The sequence below is a fragment of the Natrix helvetica genome (assembly GCF_964273705.1).
Source record: "Natrix helvetica genome assembly, chromosome: 4".
NCBI classification, from domain to species: domain Eukaryota; kingdom Metazoa; phylum Chordata; class Lepidosauria; order Squamata; family Natricidae; genus Natrix; species Natrix helvetica.
This window is the reverse complement of record NC_138550.1, coordinates 117,323,884-117,349,734: the sequence shown is the minus strand read 5'-3', so window position 1 is coordinate 117,349,734 and position 25,851 is coordinate 117,323,884. Positions and strand designations below refer to the sequence as shown.

Genomic DNA, 25,851 nt, shown 5'->3' with positions numbered 1-25,851 from the left:
TTCTTTGTGATTCTGCCTAGGCCTACCTCTTCTAATTCATATTTCTTGTTTTAAATGATATATTTTGGGAAGCCTCTGGAGACCCTGCTGGAAAAAATGCTATGTAGGTAAAATGTGCATATGTCCAGCTCCAGTTATGTGCAAGCACAGTGATTTAATATAGATATAGTCTAATATAGTCTTAATAGATTTATTGCTAGGCATTTGGCTGTTGGAATCTAAGCAATTGGAGTAGAATCAGATGCTATCAGACCTTTCAGAAATGAACTTTGTGTGGCCAATATATTCCTCTTATTACAGTAGTTTGCTCTTGAAAACTACTTTTTATGTGATGCCATCTAATTCATTTTCCTAGTTACACTGTGCTTGAAAAACTATTTTTGCTTTCTAGCTTCATTTGTTAAAACCGAAAATCTTCCTTTGTGTATTTATTTGATTTCTGTAGCTACACATCTTCACTAATGATTCTTGTGTAGAACATTTTCTTGCATGAAAAAAATAAGCTTTTGACTGCAAAGTCCTCATGAGTAACTGAGTATGCAAACTAAGGAATAACCCCTCTGCTGTTGAAGGATTGTTCCTTTTCTCTCATATAGAATCTGAGTATGGTGGGGAGAATTTTTTATATGGACTAAATTTTGTAGCATCTAGAATTTCAGGGTAAGTTTCAAATGTTTTCCTCCAGGAATTTGGCTTATGGTCACCTCCTTCCTCTATATGCACAGTGGAATAGGAAAACACTTGAAAGCCATCACACAGAGAAGCAATTTGAATATCATTGTTAAATGGGAGGTGCTGATCTCATTTTCATCTCTCTTCCTGGGTAACGAACCAATAGAAAGGTGGGCAGAATTGAGTTCTCCTGCTGACTATGCATGCTCATTGCTTTTTTAGTAGTCATTCAACGGATATACTTGACACTATCATTTCTCCACAAGCTAAATTTCGTTTTCACTTAAGAAGGATCAGGATCAGGATCATCAGTGATCGTGGTGGTTTTCATGATAATTTTGCTAGATCAGAACCGAATAGGACAGTAAAAGGAATTAAAATGAGAATTATACAGTGATTTTCACCAAACATATGCCAGATAGATTAGTGGAACTGGAAATTATAGAAAGTAAGATGCATTTAATCTCAAAAACCTCAATGCTCATAGAATAAAAAATGGTTGCTGAAAGCAATAGATGTAAATATGTAAATAGGAAAAGTATATAACCATGGTAATTCTTGCAGAAGTATTTTAGAACAGTGTTGCAAATTTTCAGGCATTCATGCCAGTCAGAAGTAGTAGACTCTGGTGGCAATTATTTAGAACATTCTTGTTGAAAATACATTGATTAATAAACATGAGCTGGAACATGCAAATTAATCTATTTATTATAAGCACTTTCTGGCTCATTAAAACTCATATTACTATATAGATAAATAAGCAAGGAAATTCTCTTTTATTTTTTGGAGTACTTTCATTTGAAATAAAAAATCTGATTATTTTGCTACATTTATACAACTCAATTGAGTCTATTTTATACAGTAGTTTTATAGGTATGCAAAGCAAGCTCCACCCCATAGCATAATATAAGGCAAAAATAGTTTAAACATCCATTGACTATAACCACTGGGACGGCAAAAACAAAAAAAGAATATTTTGCTTTTCATGGAAAAATCAATGCAGCAACTGTCATAAAGTTATTTTTTAAAAAATCTCTATGACACTGTCATCATAGCAATTACTTTAATATGAAAAACTAAACATAGTTCTTGTTGCTATCTCCCTGTTGCTAGTTGAAGGTATCAGAAAAAAATATTAAGCTGTGTCATTATTTGAGCTGCATATAGAGAAAATCATGAAGTAAAATTAAAATATAATTTTAAAATTCTTACAGCTAGTACTTTAAGTTATTGCTATTACAATCTGTCTTGCCTAACATGTGTATTCAAAACATGGAGCTAAATTCTTCAGGGAAACTGTCTTTGATTTTAAAATAGAACAGTTCAATCAACTTTGGTTGCTGTATACTGTACGTAGAATGATCTTCATAAACAAGGTTAGGTAGACTTTTAAACAAGAATGCGTTAAATAGAAGGCCAAACTATCTACATGATAGTGCTTAAAAAGAATTGGTGGATCTGTCTAGGTTTTTAATTTAATTTAATTTTAGCTTATATTTATCTTATACTAAATTTCTAGCATTCTTGCTTTATCTTGACTTTTCTTTTATATGAATACATTTTTTCTACTTGATCTCCGTTACAGTAAAATTGTTATTGTAAACATTTTTCCAAAATTGTTTTTTAACACTTTTTATTCTGTTTTATTACTGAATTCATATAAATAAATTAATCTGAGAATTGCAATTAAGTGTTTAGAGAAACAGAAAATACAAACAATATGTATGTTCCTATACAAATAACAGATTGGAAAATTTCAATTAAGTAATTTCATACTAATAAAAGAGTCCAAGCAAAGTCATTTCATAGCTTCAAACTCTCACATTAAGATGTTTGTCTTCCTTTTCTTTTCAGATCCTGTGCATGGTCCAAGAAAGCTTGAAGTTGTAGAGATCAAATCCTGGCAAATCACCATCACCTGGGAGCCGTTTGGCTACAATGTGACCCGTTGCCATAAATATAACCTTACAGTCCATTACCGTTACCAAAATGGTGGACAGGAGCAAGTTAGAGAAGAAGTGAGCTGGGATACTGACAATTCACACCCTCAGCACACCATTACTAATTTGTCCCCCTACACTAATGTCAGTGTCAAACTTATTCTTATGAATCCTGAAGGAAGAAAAGAAAGTCAGGAAATTGTGGTACAAACTGATGAAGATGGTAAGTTTTAAAATGTAATATTTCTAGCATTTAATATGAACTAGACAACCCATGACTGTGGTGTCAATATTTCAGAGAGATTTCCTTTACCTAAACAGAGAAACAGAATGACCATGTGGACATGGAAGCGACTTCTGACTTCCTGTGGGTTTTCCCACTGAATTTCCTTGTGGGAAGCTGGCAGTGGAAAATCTCCCTTCCCTTCTGTTCCCCCTTTGCCTCCACTCCACTCCCTAGCATATACATTACACACATACACATGGTGATTATATCACTAGAAGTGTGTGTGTGTGTGTGCGTGTGTGTGTGTGTCAACGACATGATTGTAACTGTTTGCTTAAAACTATTTAATGGACAAAACTCTTCAGAAGTTATCTTGCCATTGAAAACCATTGTTATTTTAGAACTACTTGAATATATCTTATTAGTACTCTGCCAAATGATTTCTGTAATCTTAAATGAAACTTCAATGTTCCTAAATTACAGTGCACTTTGCTAAGCATCTTATTCTTTTATTTTATTCATTAGTTCCAGGTGCTGTTCCGCTTGAATCTATCCAGGGAAATACTTTTGAGGAGAAGATTTTTCTTCAATGGAAGGAGCCAGTACAAACATATGGAGTGATCACTTTATATGAAGTATGTTATACATTTAACTATAGGCTTGATTTCAATCAATATCATAAAGTATGTTTCTTATATATCTGATAATTTTTCCTATTGATTCACAATTCAGCTTTTAATTACACTCATGCTATTTTAGCATTTTAATTAGAAAATCACAGAGGAAAAATATAATATAACACATATTAATCTCAACATTAAGGTTGTGATTTTTGGTACTTAGGATACCACTGCTGCTTATAAAGGTAAAGGTTTCCCTCACACACATGCGCTAGTGTTTCCTGATTCTAGGGGGCGGTGCTCTTCGTTTCAAAGCGGAAGAGCCAGCTCTGTCCAAAGACGTTTCTGTGGTCATGTGGCCAGCATGACTAAATGCCAAAGGCACAAGGAACACTGTTATCTTCCAATCAAAGTGGTCCCTATTTTTCTACTTGCATTTTACATACTTTCAAACTGCTAGGTTGGCAGAAGCTGGGACAAGTAACAGGAGCTCACTCCGTTACGCAGCACTAGGGATTCGAACTGCCGACCTTTCTGATCAACAAGCTCAGCGTCTTAGCCACTGAGCCACCGCATCCCTACTGGTGCTTATACTTCTATAATATTTTTTCTGATAACTGCAGAAGGGTTATGCGTGCCTTAACTGTACTTTCTAGGCAAATTTCTTTATCATTACACCCCTTTGTCACTTTGATACATACACAGATTTTCTCCATCCCATCTCATTCTGTTCCCAAATTAATTTATGCCCACTATTGCATTTTTACAATTTTATTGTTGTAACAGAAAATAAAAAGAACCTCTCATTTATTAAAATGCAAATTCAACAAAATCATGTTATTTGTTAATCTAACAAAAGAGCTATAGGACACCTCTGCCCTAAGATACCTTGCGTAAATATACTGACAAAGCATTGTACATATTTTGTTGTCAACCTATAATCACTGTCAAATCTCTTACTTGACTGAATTAGTTTCACGTTTATGTTTTTACTTCATTTTCAGAAAGAGATGTTAAAATGTTACAGAAAAACAAAACTAAAAAAATATGTAATCTAGCTTTACAAAACTTTCAATATTGTTTCCAGCCAGTTGTAAACACTGTTTCATTATAAAAGAAGAGAAATAATTTACTGTAGAAAAATATATTTCTAAAATTGAGTAGGTTAGCAAAATAAAATTGTGTAGGTAATGAAAAAGTTATTCTTTCTGTGATTTATTTTATTTCTAGACCAGCTTTTCTTATCTAAAGTTCTGTGAAAGGTCTCTCTATGGCTTCCACTTGCAGTGGTGGGAATTTTTATATGTCCAGACTAAGCTGCTTCCCATTATAACTGTTGTAAACATGGATTGAGAACGTTAGAAATGAATTGTATTGTGATTTATTTGTGTTTTTTGAAATATTTCTTCGGGGTAACCTGAGATATGAACATTATTTCAAGGGTTGTTCTAGGGGGGAAAAAAGACTAATCTAATCAAAACAGAATGAAAAACTACATATGAAATATAATGAGGAAAAAAATTATGCAAGAATTGCCTGCACAGAAGCAGTTTGTAGCTGAAACAAAATGTTGTGAGCTGTCAGAACTCAGTACTGTACTATCAGTCAACCCTTATAATCTTGAAAAAAATGTTTGTTCTGAGTGTTTTCGTTTGAGCGTTGAACAAAGCACGCATCTTGTTACAACTTTCAAACAAAACATGGCTATTTTAAGAGTAGTATTTGTAAGTATTATGTGTGTTCTACAAGCCATGGTTGGAATGTTATCTTGCCACTTGTCATTAGATTGTTGTTCCTGGGGTTTTTTTGTTTGTTTGTTTAACTTACATACATAGCATCAGAATTTTGTGGTAATTCCTTAACAATAGTATGGGCTTAGACTGAATGGCATGATTAGGAATGCAGGAGGATTCAGAAAGCACAGTAGTGTCATTTTACTGTACCAGAAATGAATCCACCTATCCAATTCAGTTATTTACAGATCTTTTGAGAGCTTCTCTCTCAGTGAGATACATGGATATGGACTACTAGGTGATAGCATTTTGGTAGTTCTCGGGTCTCCTTTCTCTGTCCCAGTCTTTCTTTGAAGTATTCAAGCAGATTAAAATTTTGCCTTTAGTTGATTGTTGAGTAGTCAGCATATTGTCAATTAAGAAAAGTGTGAAGTGCAACTGTCATCTAAGTGTTTCACAGCATCGTTACCATCCTCACACATATTTTTGGTCAGTTTGTGTTTTTGTGTATATCTAAAAAGCAGATATTCATTTATGAGGTCCTTGGTGCTCTCTGAATGTGATTGTTTTCTTGCAAATGTGCACTGATGATGTTACCTACTTTGGTAATAAAATTCTAAGAAAACAACCAAACTCAAAGAGTACTAAGGGTCCCACCATTCAATCCTTCTATCAGTTACTAATTTTCCTCCAAACCAGAAGAAAATTAGGGGATGGGGGGAAAGCAGACAAGTTCAAAATATTAGCTTAAATCTGAATTATAGCCTTTAAAATTATAAACTTGGTATCTCTAAGCCCTGAGGCTGCAAAAAAAAAAAAAACCCATTTCACAATACTTTGGCTAAATCTATGTTCTATGTATTTCAGACATGAAGTTCTTAAGAGTAAAATAACTTATCAGAAGGTGTCTGACATTGCAGACATCTAAAGGGTATATTGAATAATTATGCAGTCCTTGTCCAACTTCTGATAATATTGGTATTCTTTTGTAGATCACATACAAGGCTGTCAGCTCCTTTGACCCAGAAATAGATTTATCAAACCAAAGTGGACGGGTTCTAAAGCACGGGAATGAAACACATTATTTGTTTTTTGGACTGCATCCTGGAACTACTTATTCTTTCACTCTCCGGGCTAGTACAGCCAAAGGCTTTGGACCACCTGTAACAAGTCAATTTACCACAAAGATATCAGGTATTATTTAAAATCAGCAACCTTGCCATTATGATGAATGTTAAATTTATTTAAATTTTACTATTTTATTTATGGATGTCAGGAGCATATTTTAAGTAAAGCAGTTAAAACGTATTTCCTTTCTAAACAATGTTATCTAAACATTACTTGCACACATCATTTTGTGTACAAAATATTATTGATATTAGTTTATTATTTTGAAACTCCTTTTTAAAATGTTGAGACAAACTAAGCTAATCAGACATAAAAACATTCATCTCATGTTAGGTTATTAAAATGGCCTTTTAGTAAATGTTCACATTTCTATGGCAAAGGCAAGCAAGGGTAGTACCAATAGTAATTTGCTGCAGTCCTAAAACAACTGGAGCACCACTTGAACACTATCATTGGACAAATTTGCCATCAGTCAATTGCAGAAGGTGGCTTTACTTGGAACTGCTTCCATCCTGCAATGATATCAGCAACACTGTCAAACATTCAAATTTGGTGAGGACTTGATTTTGGTCTTTTTGGAAATGGGTTTAATCTTTTTTTAACTTTTGTGACGTGTGTTTTTAATGTTGTACGCCGCCCTGAGTCCTTTTGGAGAAGGGCGGCATATAAATCCAAATAAACCTAAACCGAAAAACCTAGACAAAAATGCCAAACCCAGTCTGAACATCTGGCTCACTGTGCAATTATTAAAACAACAACAACAATAATACAAGAAAATAAAACAAGAAATAATAATCTGTTATTACAGATAAAGTCCAATGAAAAGAGTATACCGTATTTTTCAGAGTATAAGATGCACATTTTTTCCTCAAAAAGAGGCTGAAAATCTGAGTGCGTCTTATAAACCGAATACAGCATCTTTTGCCTCCCGAAGGCAAAATGGCTGTGCATACCCTTATGGAGGCTTTCAGAGAGCTCCTGGGGGCTGGGGAGGGCAGAAATGAGCAAAAAATGGGCTGTTTTTGCCCCCCCCCCAGCTCCCAGCAGCATTCTCTAAGCCTCCATAAGGTTATGCATGCAATTTTTTTGACAAAAAATGGGCTCGTTTTTGCGAAAAATGGGCCATTATTTGCTCATTTGGGGGGGGGCACCTCCCCAGGAGCACTTTGCAAGCCCCTCCCCCAGGCTATTCATGCCTTTTTTAAAAAAAAATGGACTCGTTTTCATGAAAAACTGGCCATTTTGGGAAGGTTTACAGAATGCAAAAACTGTTTTTTTTCCTTTTGGAAAGCTCTTTAACTGATTGATGAGAATTAAATTGACCGAGTGCTGTGCCAGCAGAAACACCTACCTATCTATTGTATTTCTCTCTCTCTCTCTCTATTTCTCTCTCTCTCTCTATTTTTCTCTCTCTATCCCTCTACCTACCTACCTACCTACACACACACACACTCCCTGCATACCTACTGTATTTTTCTCTCTCTCTATTTCTCTCTCTCTCTATCCCTTTATCTACCTCCCTACCCACCTACCTAACTACTCCTTCTCTCCCTACCTATCTACTACATTTCTCTCTCTATTTATTTTTCTCTCTCTATCCCTCTACCTACAAACCTACCTACTCTCTCTCTCTCTCTCCCTACCTATCTACTGTATTTCTCTCTTTCTATTACTCTCTCTCTATCCCTCTACCTATCTACCTACACTCTGTCTATCTCTCTCTATTTCTCTCTCTCTATCCCTTTATCTACCTACCTACCTACTGTATTTCTCTCTCTTTCTCTCCCTCTCTATCCCTCTATCTACCTACCTACTTTTTTTAAAAAATGCCTCTTCAAAACCTTGGTGCATCTTATACTCTGGTGCGTCTTATACTCCGAAAAATATGGTATATGAAAAGAATGCATCCAAAATCAGAAATAACAGAATAGAGATTAGCAGATCAAAGTTGCTTAATAAAATCAAATAAAGTATTCACAGAAGTAGAATTGGGGGAAAGAGAAATTGCCCTGGGTAGATCTACAAAGATCTACCCAGGGCAAAGAAATAAAAATCTTGCCAGAAGTAGCTCAGACTGAAGAGGCAAACCAGGGAAATAGGAAGCCAACATGGCTATTGAATTATTTTATTCCCAAACCAGACACCCTGTCCTTTGCCTTATCCTGAGAAACATAAAGGCAAATAAAAAGAAGAGAAATTGGAAAGAATAACTGAGTATTCAGAGCAGCACAAAAACAATAGGCTAAAGTTGCCTGCATTGAAGCTGGTTTCAAAGAAACAGCTAGCACAAGTATTAAAAGATGCCAATTTTATACAGGTAGATCTTGACTTAGGATCACAACTGACCCTGGAATTATGGTCATAAATCACTGCAGTCATAAGTTGAATCTCCATTAACTTTACAACTGCATCCTGGCTTTCTTAGGTGCTGCAATTAAGTGACTGTGTGGGTTATTAACAGAGCACAAAGTACCTCAGTGGGTGGGTGAAGGCCACTCAGCTGGGGCAAAAAAGGAGCATACTAACAACAAAAGGTTCTTGCAACTTTCTTTGGAAAGCTTTTTGCTGTCTCTCACTGTCTCTATGCTTCTGCATAGATGGCGGGGAAAATAGATGGGAGGAAGTTGCACACACACATCCTTGCAATCATAAGTGTGGGCAGGCTGCCAAGCACCCAAATTTTGATCATGTGACTTCAGGGAGACTGCAACTATTGTAACTTTGGGCATGGGTCAATAAGTCCATTCAGTGCCATCATAATGTTGAACTGTCACTGAACAAGTGGTCGTAAGTGAAGCGCTATCTGTAATATCAAATATAAGCACCAGCTCACTGTAAAAAATAAACAAACCAGCTAATGTACAGCACAGCTGCAGTTATAAGTGAATACCTTGGATGAAAAATCAACTAAAAAGAAAAAAACCAAAAACTGACCACTAAAATGGAATGTTAGATTGGAAAAGAAAGTTGGTGTGCTACAATCAGAGGAAAGCAAATTGGGACAGATGAAAGAAGACCAAAGAATAACGGATCATAAAATACCACCTACAAACAAGGAAAATCAAGGAAGCAGTGGAAATAATAGAGAAGCAAATAACAGCTAGCACCAAGATCAACAGATAAAAAGCTGAAATTGCATACTATAGGCAATTTCAATCAAACCACAAAAGTTTCTGCCAGTCCATCAGTGGAGAAACCAGTCAACACCTGACCAAGAAGAAACAGTGTAGTTTTGGGCACAGCTATGGGACAATTCCACCCTCAAATGAAACAAGTTGTGTTTGACTCACGATTATGATGTTGCAGGGAGCCACAGTCATATGATTTCCTGTTACGATTTCCAGTTACGATTATTCTTGCCAGCTTTGTACAAGCAAAGTCACTGGGGAAGCTTCAGGGAAGGTCACAAGTCATGCTGTTGAGTCCCTTGGCTTTCCTGTTCTCATGCTTGTGCCACGCCCTCCAATAAGCCTTCCTGAATTCATATGGCACCACTTTTTTTACCGTACAGTCTTCTTGTACTTACATTGCACCATGTTCTCCCCTGGTTTGATCTTCCCCAATTTGTGCACAGGGTGTACTGGGCCTCCCTCGTGGTAGTCCTATGCTCCTTACTTGGAAGTTCCACCATTTCCTACTTAATGATGCATTTTGAGGTTATAAGGGCAACCATAAGTACTGTGTTTTTCATTGCTAAGCAATGTGGTTACATGATGTCACACTTTATGACTATATCACTTTGCAATAGCAATTCCATTCCCAATTGCCATTGTAACCCAAAGACTACCTATATCAGATAGGGCCATGAAATCACTAGGAACCTCCCTCAACTTGAAGGATATTTTATTTTACTCATTATATGTATTAAAACCATTTTGGTGCAACCTTCAATTTAATAAACTCTCAGAGTTATAAAACAATAGTAGCTGAGTTATAAAACAGTGTCCAATAAAAAGAAATCAATGGCAACAGTATAATTGACATAGTGAAGTATTAAAAAGTTGAAAGCAATAAATATATTATAACTGAAACACTTTTTCTCGGGTCACCTGTACTTCTATGGAAGAAAGACAGGAATGACGGTCCATAACGAATGAAGTAGAATTAGTGGCAACTAAGACACATGAGTTTGCTATTTTAAATGTTATCACAAGCCATTTATATCATGTTTAGAAATATACTGGTAGCCAGCGTGTTATTTAAAAGCTAATGTGGTATAGTCTTAGTAGTCAGTCTTAGCTCCGTGTTCAGAGCAATCCTTTTTTCCCCAAACATAGTTATCAAAGAATCAATAAGTCTGACAAAGTTAATGACAGTTGATTGGTGAAGTTGTTTTAATTATGTATTACTTAGCATTATCTGTTAATAATTACATGTTCAGATGCTTTATTTACAGATGCTATAATTATATATGTTTATCATCTGAAATTCCAAGAAATAGAACTATTACTCAAAAATTCTGAAATCAGTATTTTTTGTGCCAATAACATTAGGATCTATTCTAAATGAGAACCCAGATTGTTGGGGGCAAGAGGCTGACTCTGTAAACCGCTTAGAGAGGGCACTATAAAGCATATATAAGTGCTATTGTTATTCTTGTACAATGATGGGCACACAGTTCAACTTTTCTGAATTTTTTTAAAAAAGCTTAATTAGGACAAAGTTAAGATGGTTAAACATGCTCCATTTAAACTTACATATTCAGCTATGCCCAATTCAATCATATTTTCAACTTTAAAATGGCAGGTCTAGTTTTCGCTTGTTTTGAAAACTTTCTTTAGTTTAGCCTACCTTTCTTACATAAGAGAATATTGTATCTTAAAGACTGATATCTTTATTTTGTTACTTATCCACAGCCAAATTCAATAGTCCCAAGTTTCTATTATTTTTGTAGAAATAATAAATAATCAAGTAGAAAATTCCATTAAAACGTCAGTATCAGCAGAACTAAACTTAACTTTTAGTTAATCTAAAAGTAGTATGCTACTGAAACTAACCATTCATTAAATTTATTCATTCATTAATTTAAAAAAAATTGTATCACAACAATCAGAATAATGAAATTAATTAAATAATAATTGATTACAAAGAAGTTACAAAAGTCAGCTGTCCCTTATAGAAAATGAAGTTCTTTTATATTCAAAAGGTGCTTTTCCAAGAGGCAGCTGAACTTTCTGGTTTTTCTTTGAAGACATTTCACTTTTCATCCAAGAAGTTTCTTCAGCTCTGCTTCTTGGATGAGAAGCAAAACGTTTTCAAAGAAAAAACAGAAAGTCCACTTGCTTTTTGAAAAAGCATCTTCAGGCAACCATGGCCTGGATGACTGAGAATCTCCATAGACATTCTCTTAAATTCTTTATGAAAAGCTCACGGAAAAAAATATTCATCCTTGGTGTCTGTTCTGTGAAATTGAGGATATCAACAAGATACCCAACAATTTGATTCTGTTTTATGGCTACACATATTATCATTCAATTCAAAATGAATATGCCTAAATATCATAAAAATCTGGATACAAATTAGGACATAAGAAAGATGAAAACCTAAAGCATTACGCCATGACAAAAGTGGAATATGGAGAGCATTTTAGGGAATATAAATTTATTTTATTTATTTATTTATTTTATTTATTCTTCGCACTTCTAGACCGCCCCCTCTCCCGAAAAGGACTCGGGGCGGTGTACAGTCCACACAGCAAATAACAGATAATAAATACAAATATAAATATAGATATAAATATACATTTGGAGGAGGTTAAAAAATTAAAAGAACTGTACAGAAGAATATGAATATGGCTCTAAAACTCTTTAAACTTTTATTCAGTTCAGTCCTGACTATCAACAAGCTATTGACGTCCAGAAAGGAGAATAATTCCTAAATTAACAGATTAAAGATCAATGTAAATTGATAGTTTATACAAGCTTGCTGCGTTTATACAAGCTTGCTGCAATGCAAGCTTGTATAAACTCAGGATTGTTCAGAATCTCATTACTGAATATTCTGACGTAGAAGGATATCCTATCACAGGAGCTGTATGGTTGTCAGTAGGCTGACAAGTTCATCAAAGAGAAAGAAATTGGTTAGAATGCTCTGGATATGTGGCCCTGCTGTAAACACTATTTTTAGCAAGACTGTTTTAAGATCCAGATGATATGAAAGGGACAAATTAAATGAGTCTGTTTCATGTGTTCTTGTTTGTCTAGCACCTTCTATGCCACCCTATGAGTTGGAAACACCTTCAAATCAAACAGACAGTACCGTGACAGTTTTGTTGAAGCCTGCACAAAGCAGAGGTGCACCAGTCAGGTATTGTGATGTTGGGGAAGATGTACAAGATTAAAACAGAATTGATTAATTCCTTGACAGTGTTTTCTGGGGATCTTTCCTAATTCAGCACAGTTTAAATCCATGTTTGCATTATCTCTAATTAAACTAAATGGCAGACGAATACAAAAATCCTTTGATGTAGAGCACTCAGGTATTATGTGCAGGATTTCAGACCTTAGTCTTTGAAAATAAAGAACAAAGCTGTAGTTCTCTTATGTGGGTGGTTTCTTTACTTCTACAAGGTAATTGCTTATTGCAGTGGTATGAGTTCAAGACTGCATCATTACTTTATCCTTTGCAACTGTGTTTTCTATAACTAATCTGTCTTGCAACTGAGGATTTAATCACCATTATTTCAGGTAATCAGATGAGATGCTAGGAAATTTAAAAATTAAATTAGATTATAATCAGGTTAGGAAGGAAGAAGGAATGTTCACTAAGTAGTGTTTGGCCAAGTAGTTTTTCAGCCTCAATCTCCTATTCTTCAATATGATAAGATTAATAATATGCTGCAGAATTGCAGTAAGAGATACAGCAAAATAATCCAAGTTAAATATTTTGCAAATCCTGAAATGCTATGCAGATGCTTTTTCTCCAGTGACATGAATTTTTATGCAGGATCCAATCTGAGGACCAAAATTTTGTTCTTGCAAGCTTGTTCATGCTAGACCCCATCAAGGAACTTTTCTTTCTCCAAAATATGTGCACTGGGCTATTCTACATGTTATATTATTATGGTGCCTGGTTGTGTGTAGCTTTTTGTTGTTAATTAGGATATTGATTTTGGTCCCGGTGACCAACTCAGATTGGATCTTGCAACATTATCCTGGGACACATATATTTACTTTCATTTGCAAGGATTTTTATCTTGTTTTTCATTATTTAAGCAAGTTCAAATATTTCTATTTGATGTTTTACTCTCTAAGTGGTTTATATATTTCAAATTTTTTAGTGTCATTCATTTTAATTTATATATGTATTTTAATTTTAATTTATATATATATGTATTTACGGTAAATCCTATGGGCAGTACTTGAGATAAAGATAATCTAAGGCAGGGAATATAGATTTTTATTTCATGATAATGCTTAATTACATGGAATCTCCCCTGCACATTATATTTGCATCACCAGAAGTAAAAATTTAAAAATTGTGAAGGACTGCATAACATAAGATAAGGCATAACCAACTTTTTTACAAAATTGCATTTTCCATTATATTTTTTCTTAAAATAGAAATGATCTGTAATATTGCCTTTTAAAGTGTGAATAATGCATTATCCTTTCATTGTTAATGATATAGATTGTAAAGTCATTCAACAATAAAATATAAAAAACACTTATTTCATTATAGTTAAGGCGGGATATTGTTGAACTTCAGATAAGCAATTCAGTTGCCAGAAATCTCATTTTTAAATGGTGGGGACAAGATTGTCACATCTACAATCATTCCAAGGGACTCTGAAGCAACAGACTTTCCCAGCTGATTGTTTCTTTAATCTGTATTCATTCTGAGTAAGAAAAATGTAGCTGTACTTTATGCTCTTCACTAAGTGCAATGACTGTCTATTGATTCTGCTGTAACTATCTGGCATGGTTAATGCAGTTTCTTGGAACTCTTCTAAACTTTTCCGTATAAATGATTGTTGTTGGGTTATTGATCAATACATCAGTTCTGTCACATAAAAATCTTTAATTCCTCTGATAGATAGAGGGAGAACGCAGAAAGAAAGTAAGCACAAATTCTAGCACATTATTGCCTAGGACTGCTTGTTTACAATTTATACCTCCATTTATCATTTCACCTAGAAGAAATATAAAATTAGAATGTTGGTTTCTGTTTTAACTTTATTTGGAATCAGTCCACTTCAATTACATTTCTGGCATCTTCAGAAAATAACTACATGGCATTATGAATTTAAGAAGTGTTTTAAAAAAACAATTATGTACAATTTTCTGAAACAAGCTGCTAATGTTTAATGTGATCCTCAACAGCAAATTGTTAGCTTTTGGAAACATAAATTCCATTTACTATTGCAGTCTTTATTAATTATATAAAATATGGACCGTTCATTCTATGATCTTGCTTAAAGAATTTTGGAACATCAATTTGAAATAGTTTTTTAGGTTGTATTTCAGTTCCACCATCCATTTAATTAAATCTTATCTGCATACATTTGCAAAATATAAAACGAATATATTTTATACTAATGTTGGATGATTCATTCAATTTGCTATGTGAGTTTCTATCATTCTCATATATGTAAATAGTCTTGAGTATATAAAAATTAAATGACTATTGTCTGCTTTCAGTTTAAAATTCAGGCATTGAAAAGAGGTTCAACCTCCGTTTTAGTTATGTAGTAAACTCCTTTTTTCTTTGCATTCAGTCCAACAAAGAAGAATATGAAACAAACATGTTAATTATGAGGAATTTGGGGGAGAGGGGGTTGTCTGAAAACTAGTAAGCATTCTTTTATGGAATGTTATGAGAATTTAAACTTTTAACAAGTTTCTAGTACAGTTTTTAATACTATAGTCACTTTAAATCAAGGCCACATATTTTTCTTCCATGGACATTCTTTTTTATTAATGCTGTAAGCCTCATAAATTTTAAATTTCACACTGCTAGGCCAACAGGTTATCTTCAAGATATAACATTGAACAAATCTATAAAAATTGAGGAAGAATTTTATTCCTCTTTTCCTTTGAGTTAGGATTATCGCATTGTGCTGTTCATTGAATGGTTTTAAAACTACAAAATAAAGCAATGTCAATTTTAAAGATGATATTTCGATAATATGCCACCATTCCAAGAATTAATTATTATTTTTATTTTATTCCTTCCATATTTCAAAAATTATTTGAAAGAGGTCTTTCAGAATTCACAGTCGCATATGTATAGAAGCTTACATTATCTATACTTAACTATAAGGTCTGCATCCAGACACTGCTTTTCATCAGCTGCATCTTGATATAAAAATGATTCTTTCAATTTGTATTTCACAACTTTTTAGCAATTTGTACTCTGTGTTGTTATTCTGTGATGATATGTCAGGACCATATTTGAGGAGCAAAAGGTATCTTTTACTTTTCTTGTTTCTTTTTCAATCCATAGCTGCGATTTTGGACAATATCAGCATAGCTGTCAACTTCAGAGCTGTTGTTCAATAATGAGTAATTGACGTTTTCTGCAGAAGAGACTTGACTGAGAGATAATTGTCAGACACAGATATAAATAATAGCTGTGCAATAGTTTATATCAGTCATTAGGTAGTAGAGTTGGTACTTGAGAAATGGATCTTTCTTTATCATTAAGATTCAGTGACGTGCGGTGAAGTTTATGGCTGGTGAGGCACTGACGTCATCAAATGATCATCATGAATGGAGGACTGTGACAACTTCGATCTTTGCAAGCGTGCAAGCAAAATACCCTAGGATCACGGTGGCGGTGACAGCAACTCCTTCCGCTGCGCTGCGGAGAAGAGCCACGCTGTGCAGGAGGCTCCTCAGCGCTAGCCTCAGATCAGTGTGAGCTGCTCAGGAAGGAGGGGAATGGGACCGCATGTGCAGGAGGCTCCTCAGTGCTAGCCTCAGATCAGCGCGAGCTGCTCAGGAAGGAGGGGAATGGGACCACTTGTGCAGGAGGCTCCTCAGCGCTAGCCTCAGATCAGCATGTGCCGCTCAGGAAGGAGGGGAATGGGACCGCATGTGCAGGAGGCTCTTCAGCGTTAGCTTCAGATCAGCACGGACTGCTCAGGAAGGAGGGGAATGGGACCGCATGTTCAGGAGGCTCCTCAGCGCTAGTCTCAGATCAGCATGAGCCGCAGTCCCATTCCCCTCTTTCCTGAGCCAACATGAAGGGGACCGCGGCTCGCACTGATCTGAGGCTAGCGCTGAGGAACCTCCTGCACACGCAGTCCCATTCTCCTCCTTCCTGAGCAGCTCGCGCTGATCTGAGGCTAGCACTGAGGAGCCTCCTGCACAGCGTGGCTCTTCTCCGCAGCACAGCGAAAGGAGTTGCTGTCCCCGCCACCGTGATCCTGGGGTATTTTGCTTGCACGCTTGCAAAGATCAAAGTTATCACAGTCCTCCCTTTTTTAGAGGCTTTTTTAAGCCTCACCTCAGCACTCGCCTTTTCCCTTTTACATTCTTTTCTTTTCATGATGAGAGCGGTGAGGCCCTGACTGCACGTCACTGTTAAGATTTACTTTCTTATCCTGATTGTGCATTTCACAGAGTGGGAATTCCAGTCATATTGTTCCTGTTAGTAGATGGAGGCAATGTTTATCATTTCCTGTCTTCTCTTCAATTCACAGCATTATTGGCTGCAGTACCACTACTGTAGTGGGCGGTCCCACTCTCATAGAACAGATGCCAGGAAACACAAAGAACTGCACTAAAATAAAACCATACCCGTGCCATTACAACAGTAGAACTGACTTCTGAATCAAAGATTTTGACCGATTCCCTTATAAATGATTTAAATACTCAAGCATGAAACTAGTCCAGGATTCTATTGATTTAGGCTGAAGAAGACAAACAGTTGAATGGCTTACCTCTCCCACCTTCTCATTCTTATCCTTAGATTCAGCAACTTTAATATGAAATCTTGGAAAAGGCTTGAAAGCCTCTTGTTTTTTTAATGTCTTTTTTCCCGATACATTTTAATGGAAAGCATTTAGACCGTCCATTTCCATTACCAAGATTATGAAGGAATACAACCTAGGACAGTGATGTTGAACCTTTTTTGGCTCGCGTGCCACAAGTGGGGGGAGCGCAGGGGGGTCTTGTGCGGGCATGCCGCACCCATAATGCAATGTGTGACCCCAGTGCGCATGCCCGCACAACAGGCGCGACCCCTCCCCCATTTTTACATGCTTTTTTCACCGTCCCCAGTCTCCAGAGGCTTTATAGGAGCCTGGGGAGGGCAAAAAGAGCCTCCCCCACCCCCCGGAAGCCCTCCGAAGGCTTCAGGGACCATCCGGAGGCTTTCCTGAAGCCTTCGGAACGCTTAAAATGACCTTCCGAGCAAACCAGAAGTGACTTCCGATTTGCTCGGAGGGTCGTTTTGAGCACTTCGAAGGCTTCAGGGAAGCCTCCGGACGGTCCCTGAAGCCTCCGGAGGGCCTCCCAGGGGGCAGGGGAGGCTCTTTTCGCCCTCCCCAGGCTCCTATAAAGCCTCTAGAGCCTGGGGAGGGCGAAAAATGGCTTTTAAAAACGGTGAACTCAGCTGGCTAGCGCACGCATGCGTGCTGGCCAGCTGACGGCAGCGCCTCGCGTGCCCTGACAAATGGCTCCGCGTGCCACCTGTGGCACGCATGCCATAGGTTTGCCATCACTGACCTAGGAGGTTTAGATGACACCATTAGATTGTTTTATAGTCTGAATTTATAGACATTATGAGTATGTTCTAAAGCAGGAATGAGGAACTTGTGGCTGGCCAGATGCTATTGAACTTTAATTCCTAGCATCCCATGGAGCACAACCAATTATTAAGGATGACAAAGAGTTGTGCCATAGCAATACCTGGAAACCAGAGTTAAGGAATGTTCTAAAACTTAAATATTACTTTGTCGTATTTTCTCAGTATTCACATTGCCATCATAAATGTCATACCATTATAGATATTGTTAATATATAATCAAATATCTGATTTACTATCTAATTAAAAATAAACATTAAGCAATACAAATCAGTTTCATGCTACCATACACATCAAATTTGAAAAAAAAACAGAGTTTCCTTTTTGTGTATAGCAATAATTATCTAATTTTTAAATACTTAGAAAAATAAAATTTTAAAAGCAAACTTCTCACAAATCCATTCATTTATGTATATTTTGGTAATGATAATTTGCTTCTATTTTCATTTTCTACAGGACATTATTTAAGAATCTGTACAATTGTAGACTTAGAGGATCAATTTCTGCCTAAAAAAACTATTGAATTATAGTTTAACAACCATACAATAAAACGTAGTTGAACAATTCTGTGCTATAGAAGTGATAGAGGTTTATTAAGGACTATTACTGTCCTCCTATTATGGTAGGCAAATATTCTTATTTATAGTTAAATAATTGATTTGCAATAACTTGATACTACATAGCATATGACTATTTTTTTTAAAAAAAGGTTTCCATTATTAAGAATCTTCAGTTTCAGAACTTAAGTTATATAGCCCTTACAGTAGTACGGCATAAAGCTTGGAAAATTAGAATTATAAGCTAGTTTTAAAGAAAGCATTTGGAAGTCATCTATATTTTTTAATCTTCAATACATGGAATCATCTATTGAAAGGGGCCATTTAAGCCACTGAATTCAGTACACTCAACATCATTCTGGATAATTGATTCTAATATTAAACTGCTGAACATTAGGAAGCTCTTCTAAAATTTCCACCAAACATTACAACATTTGTAAATATTGTAAAATTACTACATTTGTAAATGTTGTAAAATTACAACATTCTTGTAATTTTAAGATCATTATTCTATCTTAAATGTCTTGTAGTCTGGAATCCTGACTATATCTTATAGTTTTAAATGACTGAAAACCGATCTTGATAGTATCCCTTCGCATTTTTGAAGAATGTTATCATATCCCCACCTCAGATGTCTTTTTTTAGGGCTAAACATCCAATCTCTTCTTGCAAGACAGTTTTCCAATCCCTTGATCGTATCTATTGATCTTTGTTGTGTCTCCTCGTTTCTGTGATTTTTTTCTTTAAATATGATGACCAGACACCACATTCAAGGCATGGTTGACTATGAGGGACACTGAACGCATATCACTGTCAAATGTCTATTGTAAATGTATTTAGGACTTGTCGAGTGATACAGAAAAACACAAGTGATTGCAGCTATAAAAGGGCAGTTTTGTCTTCAACTAGGCATAATAACTGATGTGAGTGACGATGCATAATTCATAGCGCACATATACTATAAAGCCAGGATGGCAAACCTATGGCACGCGTGCCCAGGTGGCACGCAGAACCATTTGTCAGGGCATGAGACGCGTTGCCCTGTCAGCTGGCCAGCATGCATGGTCAGGCAAGTTTGCTGGCCAATCAAGCACAGTAATCCCACGGTCATTGAACCAGGTTTTGGTGCTTTTGGCAGTGTGGGCAGGTACCAAGTCCTGCTGGAAAACGAAGTGAGCATCCCCATAAAGCTCATATGCGGAAGGAAGCATGAAGTGTTTCAAAATCTCCTGGTAGACCGCTGCGTTGACCCTGGACTTAATGAAGCACAGTGGACCAACACCAGCAGATGACATGGCTCCCCAAATCAACACAGACTATGGAAACTTCACACTGGACTACAAGCATCTTGCAGTGTGTGCCTCTCCATTCTTCTTCCATACTCTGAGTCCTTGGTTTCCAAATGAGATGCAAAACTTTTTCCCTTTCACGTAACTTTCTATTAATGTGCTTTGATACAGCACTTTGGGAACATCCAACTTCTTTTGCAATTACCTTTTGAGGTTTTCACTCCTTATGGAGGGTGTCAATGATGGTTTACTGCACAACTGTCAGGTCAGCAGTCTTTCCCATGATTGTGATTCCTACTGAACCAGACTGAGAGACTATTAAAAGACTCTTTGCAGGTGTTATGGCTTAATTAGCTGATTAGAGTAGGACACTTTGAGCCTTGAATATTGTACCTTTTCTCAATATTCTAATTTTCTGATATTGTAGATTGTGGGTTTTCATGAGCTGTAAGCCATAACCATCACAATTATGACAAATCACGGCTTGAACTATCTTGGTTTGCATGTAATGAGTCTTATCCCATATATTAGTTTCACCTTTTAAGTTGCATTACTGGAATAAATGAACTTTTGCACGATATTCTAATTTTTCGAGTTTCACTATATATGATCTTTGTTGTCTTCCTCCTGCTGTTGTTGAGGTGTGCCTGGCCTGTCCCTGTATGAAGCAATTGCTGGGCAAACTAATTCATCTTTCTGAGACAGTTTGTGCTGTTATCCAAATAGCACAGGCCATTGTCAAGATGGTTTATAAACCTTCAGAAAGCTCCGGAGGCCTTCTGCAGCATCGCAAGAGCAATGTGCACTATTTGGAGAAGAGTAGAGGTGGTATTGGAAAAAAGCCTCAGCAGCAGCAGGAGCAAAATGGTGGAAATCAGCAGCAGGCTTGTAGAGTACATGGTGTTGGGAGTGGATGATACTTTGTCCTGGGGGCACTGAACATAGCTTGAAGCAGTTCTTGGTGGCAGTGGCACTGGGGCTAAGGAAGAGGCCTGGAGGGGTGGGAGTGACCAGCTGAAAGTTTTGAAGGCTCTGAACTTCTAGTTCAATCCCAGTGCCGCTACTGCTGAGGAAGGCCACTGTGTGGGGCAGCCAAAAGGTCAGAGACGGGAGGAAATAGGTCAGTGAGAAAGCACCCCTGAAATTGAAAATTGTGCCAAGCGCATGAATTTTTCAATGCAATTCTGCAATGGCCATAACTTTGGGGACCAGGCATTAGTATCGTTCATTCAGTGTTGCTATAACTTCAAATGGACACTGAACAAATGGTGGCTAACCAAGAAGTACCTCTGTTTGGCATCTGTATTTTGGTCTGGTACACTTTATGGGTTAATAATATCTGCTTAGCTGATTTGGTCTCGCAGGGTTGGTGCACTCCACATTCCTTTGATCAACCAATGTCATCTATCAGGGTCTTGGAAGTACTAAATTATTTGATTACTAGAGTGCAAATAGCTTGCCTGGATCATTGAGAACATATCTAAAGGCTTTGGTTTAACATCCCGACTTTCAAGATTATACTGGTCATAGTGTTAACATCTGGCTGAGGGAATTCCTCAGTAGGTATTCTTGAAATCCACATCTAACACAAGCTGGTGTTATGTCGCTTTTCACAGTTACAGGCCAATATGGCCAGTTGTAAAGTAGTATTACAGCTGCTAAAATTGTCATATTGTCTCTAAAGCATGGTTAATATTGGGCAAGGAAATGCCTTTCAAAAGCTAATATTGCAATGTGCAAAAAACAGCATTTTTAATTTAACCACAGAAGAAACCTAGCATTAACTCCTCCTTATGCCATATGCATATTCAAGAGGACTTTATTTTGCAGTGACACACAAGAGTAGGAAGAAAAGTTCAAAAACATAGATACGACAAATTACACTTTAATAAATTATTTGGTGAATATTTGCTGGAAGTAGCATGTGTATGTAATGGAAACCCTTGTTGAAAGGGGGACGGAATTCGAGGACACCACCATCAATAATAATTTAGTGAAATGAGACAGAAGTGCTGCCAACCAAGGTTTGCTCACTTGGAATTCTAGGCCAGATATAAAGATTAATAATAGGTGGCCTTTTAGGCAACTCTCAGATCCATTCTAATGTTTTACTTATTACTTTATTATCTCAAATGTCCATAACTGGTTTTTTTTCCCATTTTGCCCTTTGTTCATAATATGGGCTAGTAATTGAGTTCATATTTTTCACCCAACCTTTCAGCTGTAATTAATATTTTATTATATCAGATTTTTATCACTAAATAGCCTAGCAGCAGGATATTAAGTTGCATATATGGGTTTTTAAGTTCCAGTGACTTACTGATGCCAGGTTACTTTCCTGTAATGAGTTATGGTTGAAAGGACACAAAATGCATTTATGGTTCCCAGCTAATATTCCAAAGCAATTTATGACTGATCTTATCAAGATCACAGTCAGACCAAGAGAAATTAAAGTAATGGAAATGGAATATTCATCAGTTGAGATCCATTTATCATATACAGTATATGGAATGTGAAAAAGTATATTCAAGGCTAGTTATAACGTATGTGTGTGTGTCATTTTATGAACAAAATCTGGTTAGGTCAAGTGTATTTTATGGTGTGATTAAAAAAGCTTTTTATTATGTAGTGAATAATAAATACCTTACCAATATGATACATTTTAAACAAATAAATGTTGATGTTCATTTGCATATGTAAATCAAAATGCATTTCACATACTTACTGCATATTTTTAAAAAATAATTAGTTTCAAGATACCGGTACTCAAAATACAATCAAATATATTAATGAATACTATTATGTCATATCTAGATGCAGTCATAATATTCTCCGGGTCTAATACTAATACCAGTAACTAATTTTTCAAAACACAGAAAGTCCACACTTTTTGTTACATAGGTTTCCTATGGAGCAGAGTCTATTTTAGCCTTTTATCTTTTGCGGTAAAATAATTTATGACTGTTTTATTTTGTTTGTATTTTTGTGCTTTAGTGACTTTTTGTACCCATGGTGATAAATCCTATTACATATTTCTTCTTAGTGATATGGTATGAACGATCCATTGCTTGATTTGGTGTTGGGCTTACTTTCTCTTGCAATTGTTACAACTGACTTCAAATTGTTGATAAAAGTCAATTTTTAAACAAAGGGCAGAACTTAAATAATATTTAAAGAAAATTATATATCCAAACACACCATTTGTACTTCAGCGAGGACTAGTTCAAGATTTCATAAGTCTGGAATTTTAAAAAAATGAGATTTTACACTTTACATATGTTGCATTTATTCGAACAGAAATTAGAAAAAGATTCGGTCTAAGCTGAAGAATCTGGGAATTTAATTGGGCCATAATATAGTTATCCTATGTTGACATGCTTCCTGCTTTTCCTTATATGAACAGAAGCCTCTTGTAGCTTCCTTTTCTGTTAAAGGCAAAATGATTAATTTTTGTCAGGAATAGTGCAGCCCAGAATAATTAAATATTAAAATGTTTGTATCACATTGAGCTATGGAAATACTCTTGCATTCCATGTACTTAGCAAAAAACATATTATATAGAACAGAAAGATGCGCAGCTTTGAATCTCCCCAGGCTCTGCTGCAATCAAGATATAATATAAATTAGGAAGCATTTTTCTTCCCTAAGGAAGTAAATAATTGGTCTCAGTCTCATTGTAAATGCCCTCCTGACAACACAGAGGGAAAAAAATGCCTTCACCTTCTATTGACGATCCATTTTCCTTAACAGTGGAACCACAGGGATTTTCTGTCTGTGTGCATAGGAGCACTAAGAAAAGACTTTGCTTGGATCTTTTCTTGGCAGAAAATCCCCTTTGTAAATAGTAATTTAAATCTTTGGAAATATTCCTGTGAAATGGTTGGATGGTCCCAAAGAAGCTTAAAGATTTTATTCATACACTCATGCAGACGCACACACATACACAAACATGCATATAAACATGCTTTCGTTCCATTTTTCCTCCTGTCAAGCTGGAAGTGTTACAGAATATCTTATCCAAGTTACTGGAGAATTTGCATTGGGTGTTTCATCTTTAGAGGATGAAATTAAGCTATCTTTTATTTTCCCCTGTTATACGACTACAGGGGCAGTTTTTCTGGCTTTATTTGTGGAGTCCATTTGCAGGAAACTAAAGGAAAAATAATAATTTGGCTTACTTCAGAGATTTATAGCCTCCTCAGTTTGAATGAACAGCCTCAACTTAATTCCATTTGCTGGTGAATATATTACAAAAGGAAGGTGAAAATAATGAGCTGCAGCATGGATAATTTTGAGGAACCAGATCTTGGTTTGCAAGCCTACTTCTTGCACCATCAACTTCCAATAGAGAATTGAGCATCATCTATGACAGTCAGTTTGGTGTAATAGTTAAGGGGCTGGCCTAGAAACCGGGAGACTGTGAGTTCTAGTCTTGCCTTAGACATGAAAAAAAAAAAACATGAGCCAGCCATTCTCTTAGAGTCCAACCCATCTCACAGGGTTGTATGGGGAAAATAGGAGGAGAAAGTAGTATTATGTATGTTCACTACATTGAGTTACTGATAAAATAATAAAGGTGGCATAAAAAATAATAATAACATGAAATCAACAATCAACAGTTTTGAAGGCTAATTTCCTAATACCAGGTTTGAAAGAATTATTTTGAACAAGAGAGCAGAATGCATTCTTTCCAGTGGTGTATTAACCATTAAGCAGACTAACCATGGGCTTGGGGCACCAGGCCCAAAGGGGATACCACCAAGTTGAGAAGAAAAAAAAAAACAAGATATGTATTGTATGTACAAAGGAGGGGCACCAAGATTTGTCATTGCTAAGGGTACCAGTTAATCCATCACTGTTCCTTTCCAATAGTGCTGAACTATAAGTATAGCATCCCTTATCCTTGCAAAGACTTAAGAGTGTAGGAAGACAAAAGGTTTATTTCTAGTCATGACAGCATTTGTTTAATCTTAAACAATCCAGTCAACTATTTAAATCAATATTAAAAGGAGAGGGGGAATCTATTGCCCTTCCAAATAAGAGAGTATTGATTTTTTTAAAAAGAACAAATATCATTAAATAAAGATGTGAGGTGCAAAGTAATGCACTATTATAGTAATAAACCATCTCAAAGATATGTTTGCATGGGAAAGAAAATTTCAATCAGTTGCAATTTTCTGAAAAGCCAAATTTTCTTTATGTTACACTGGAAGAATTAGTAACCAACAAGATCTATAAATCTAGATCAGGGCTACTGTTATCATTTTAAAAGTAATGTAGCTTCTAATAGTAGCTGCCGTGGGCTGGAAAATAGATTGCCAGTATCCCTGAAGCTCATCACTCAAGTACAGAGAAGGCTACTTTCCCATCATTCTAGTTGCCGCTTCTGTGAAGGCCAGGAAGTCATTTTTCACTGGGTCTCATGCAATCTTTCACAAAATATGTCAAATCTAGACTGTCTGGAAATCAATAAGATACTGGTGAATTATTTTCTTTTCTGTGTTTATTTCTGTGCTGAGATATTTTAAGTACTCATGGAGAGATATTTACTCTAGATAAATTACTCCTTCATAATGAATTAGAATTTGTTAGCATACTTCTATTAGTCATAGCAAAAGGGGAAAAAGTCCCTGCGTATTTTACTCCATTAGTCATTGCCAACTATAGGGGACAGAGATCATCCCCATTTCAAGGCCATAGCCAGTGCTGTCTGAAGACAATTCCGCAAACGTACCACTTAGGTGGTACATAGAGTACCGTTTCCTCCCCACCAAAGTGGTACCTATTTATCTACTCACATTTGCATGCTTTGGAACTTGCAGGTAGGCAAAGATGGGGGCTCACCCCATTGCGTGATCTTCAGGTGTCAAAAGCAGGCTGCCAGCTTTCCAGCTGACGAGTCCAATGTCTTAACCACTGAACCATCCCACCTCTC

At 36.2% G+C, this 25,851-nt stretch overlaps 1 protein-coding gene across 6 annotated transcripts in view; it reads left to right on the top strand.

Moving 5' to 3' along the window:
• The window catches only part of PTPRM (protein tyrosine phosphatase receptor type M), a 471,605-nt gene that overhangs the window by 270,030 nt on the left and 175,724 nt on the right, over positions 1 to 25,851 (top strand). For all 6 annotated transcript variants that reach the window (XM_081950797.1, XM_081950796.1, XM_081950795.1 and 3 more), the window contains exons 8-11: positions 2,527 to 2,835; positions 3,364 to 3,473; positions 6,184 to 6,385; positions 12,523 to 12,625. In XM_081950797.1, the coding sequence (XP_081806923.1) occupies positions 2,527 to 2,835; positions 3,364 to 3,473; positions 6,184 to 6,385; positions 12,523 to 12,625 (724 nt within the window). The remainder of the gene's footprint in view (positions 1 to 2,526; positions 2,836 to 3,363; positions 3,474 to 6,183; positions 6,386 to 12,522; positions 12,626 to 25,851) is intronic.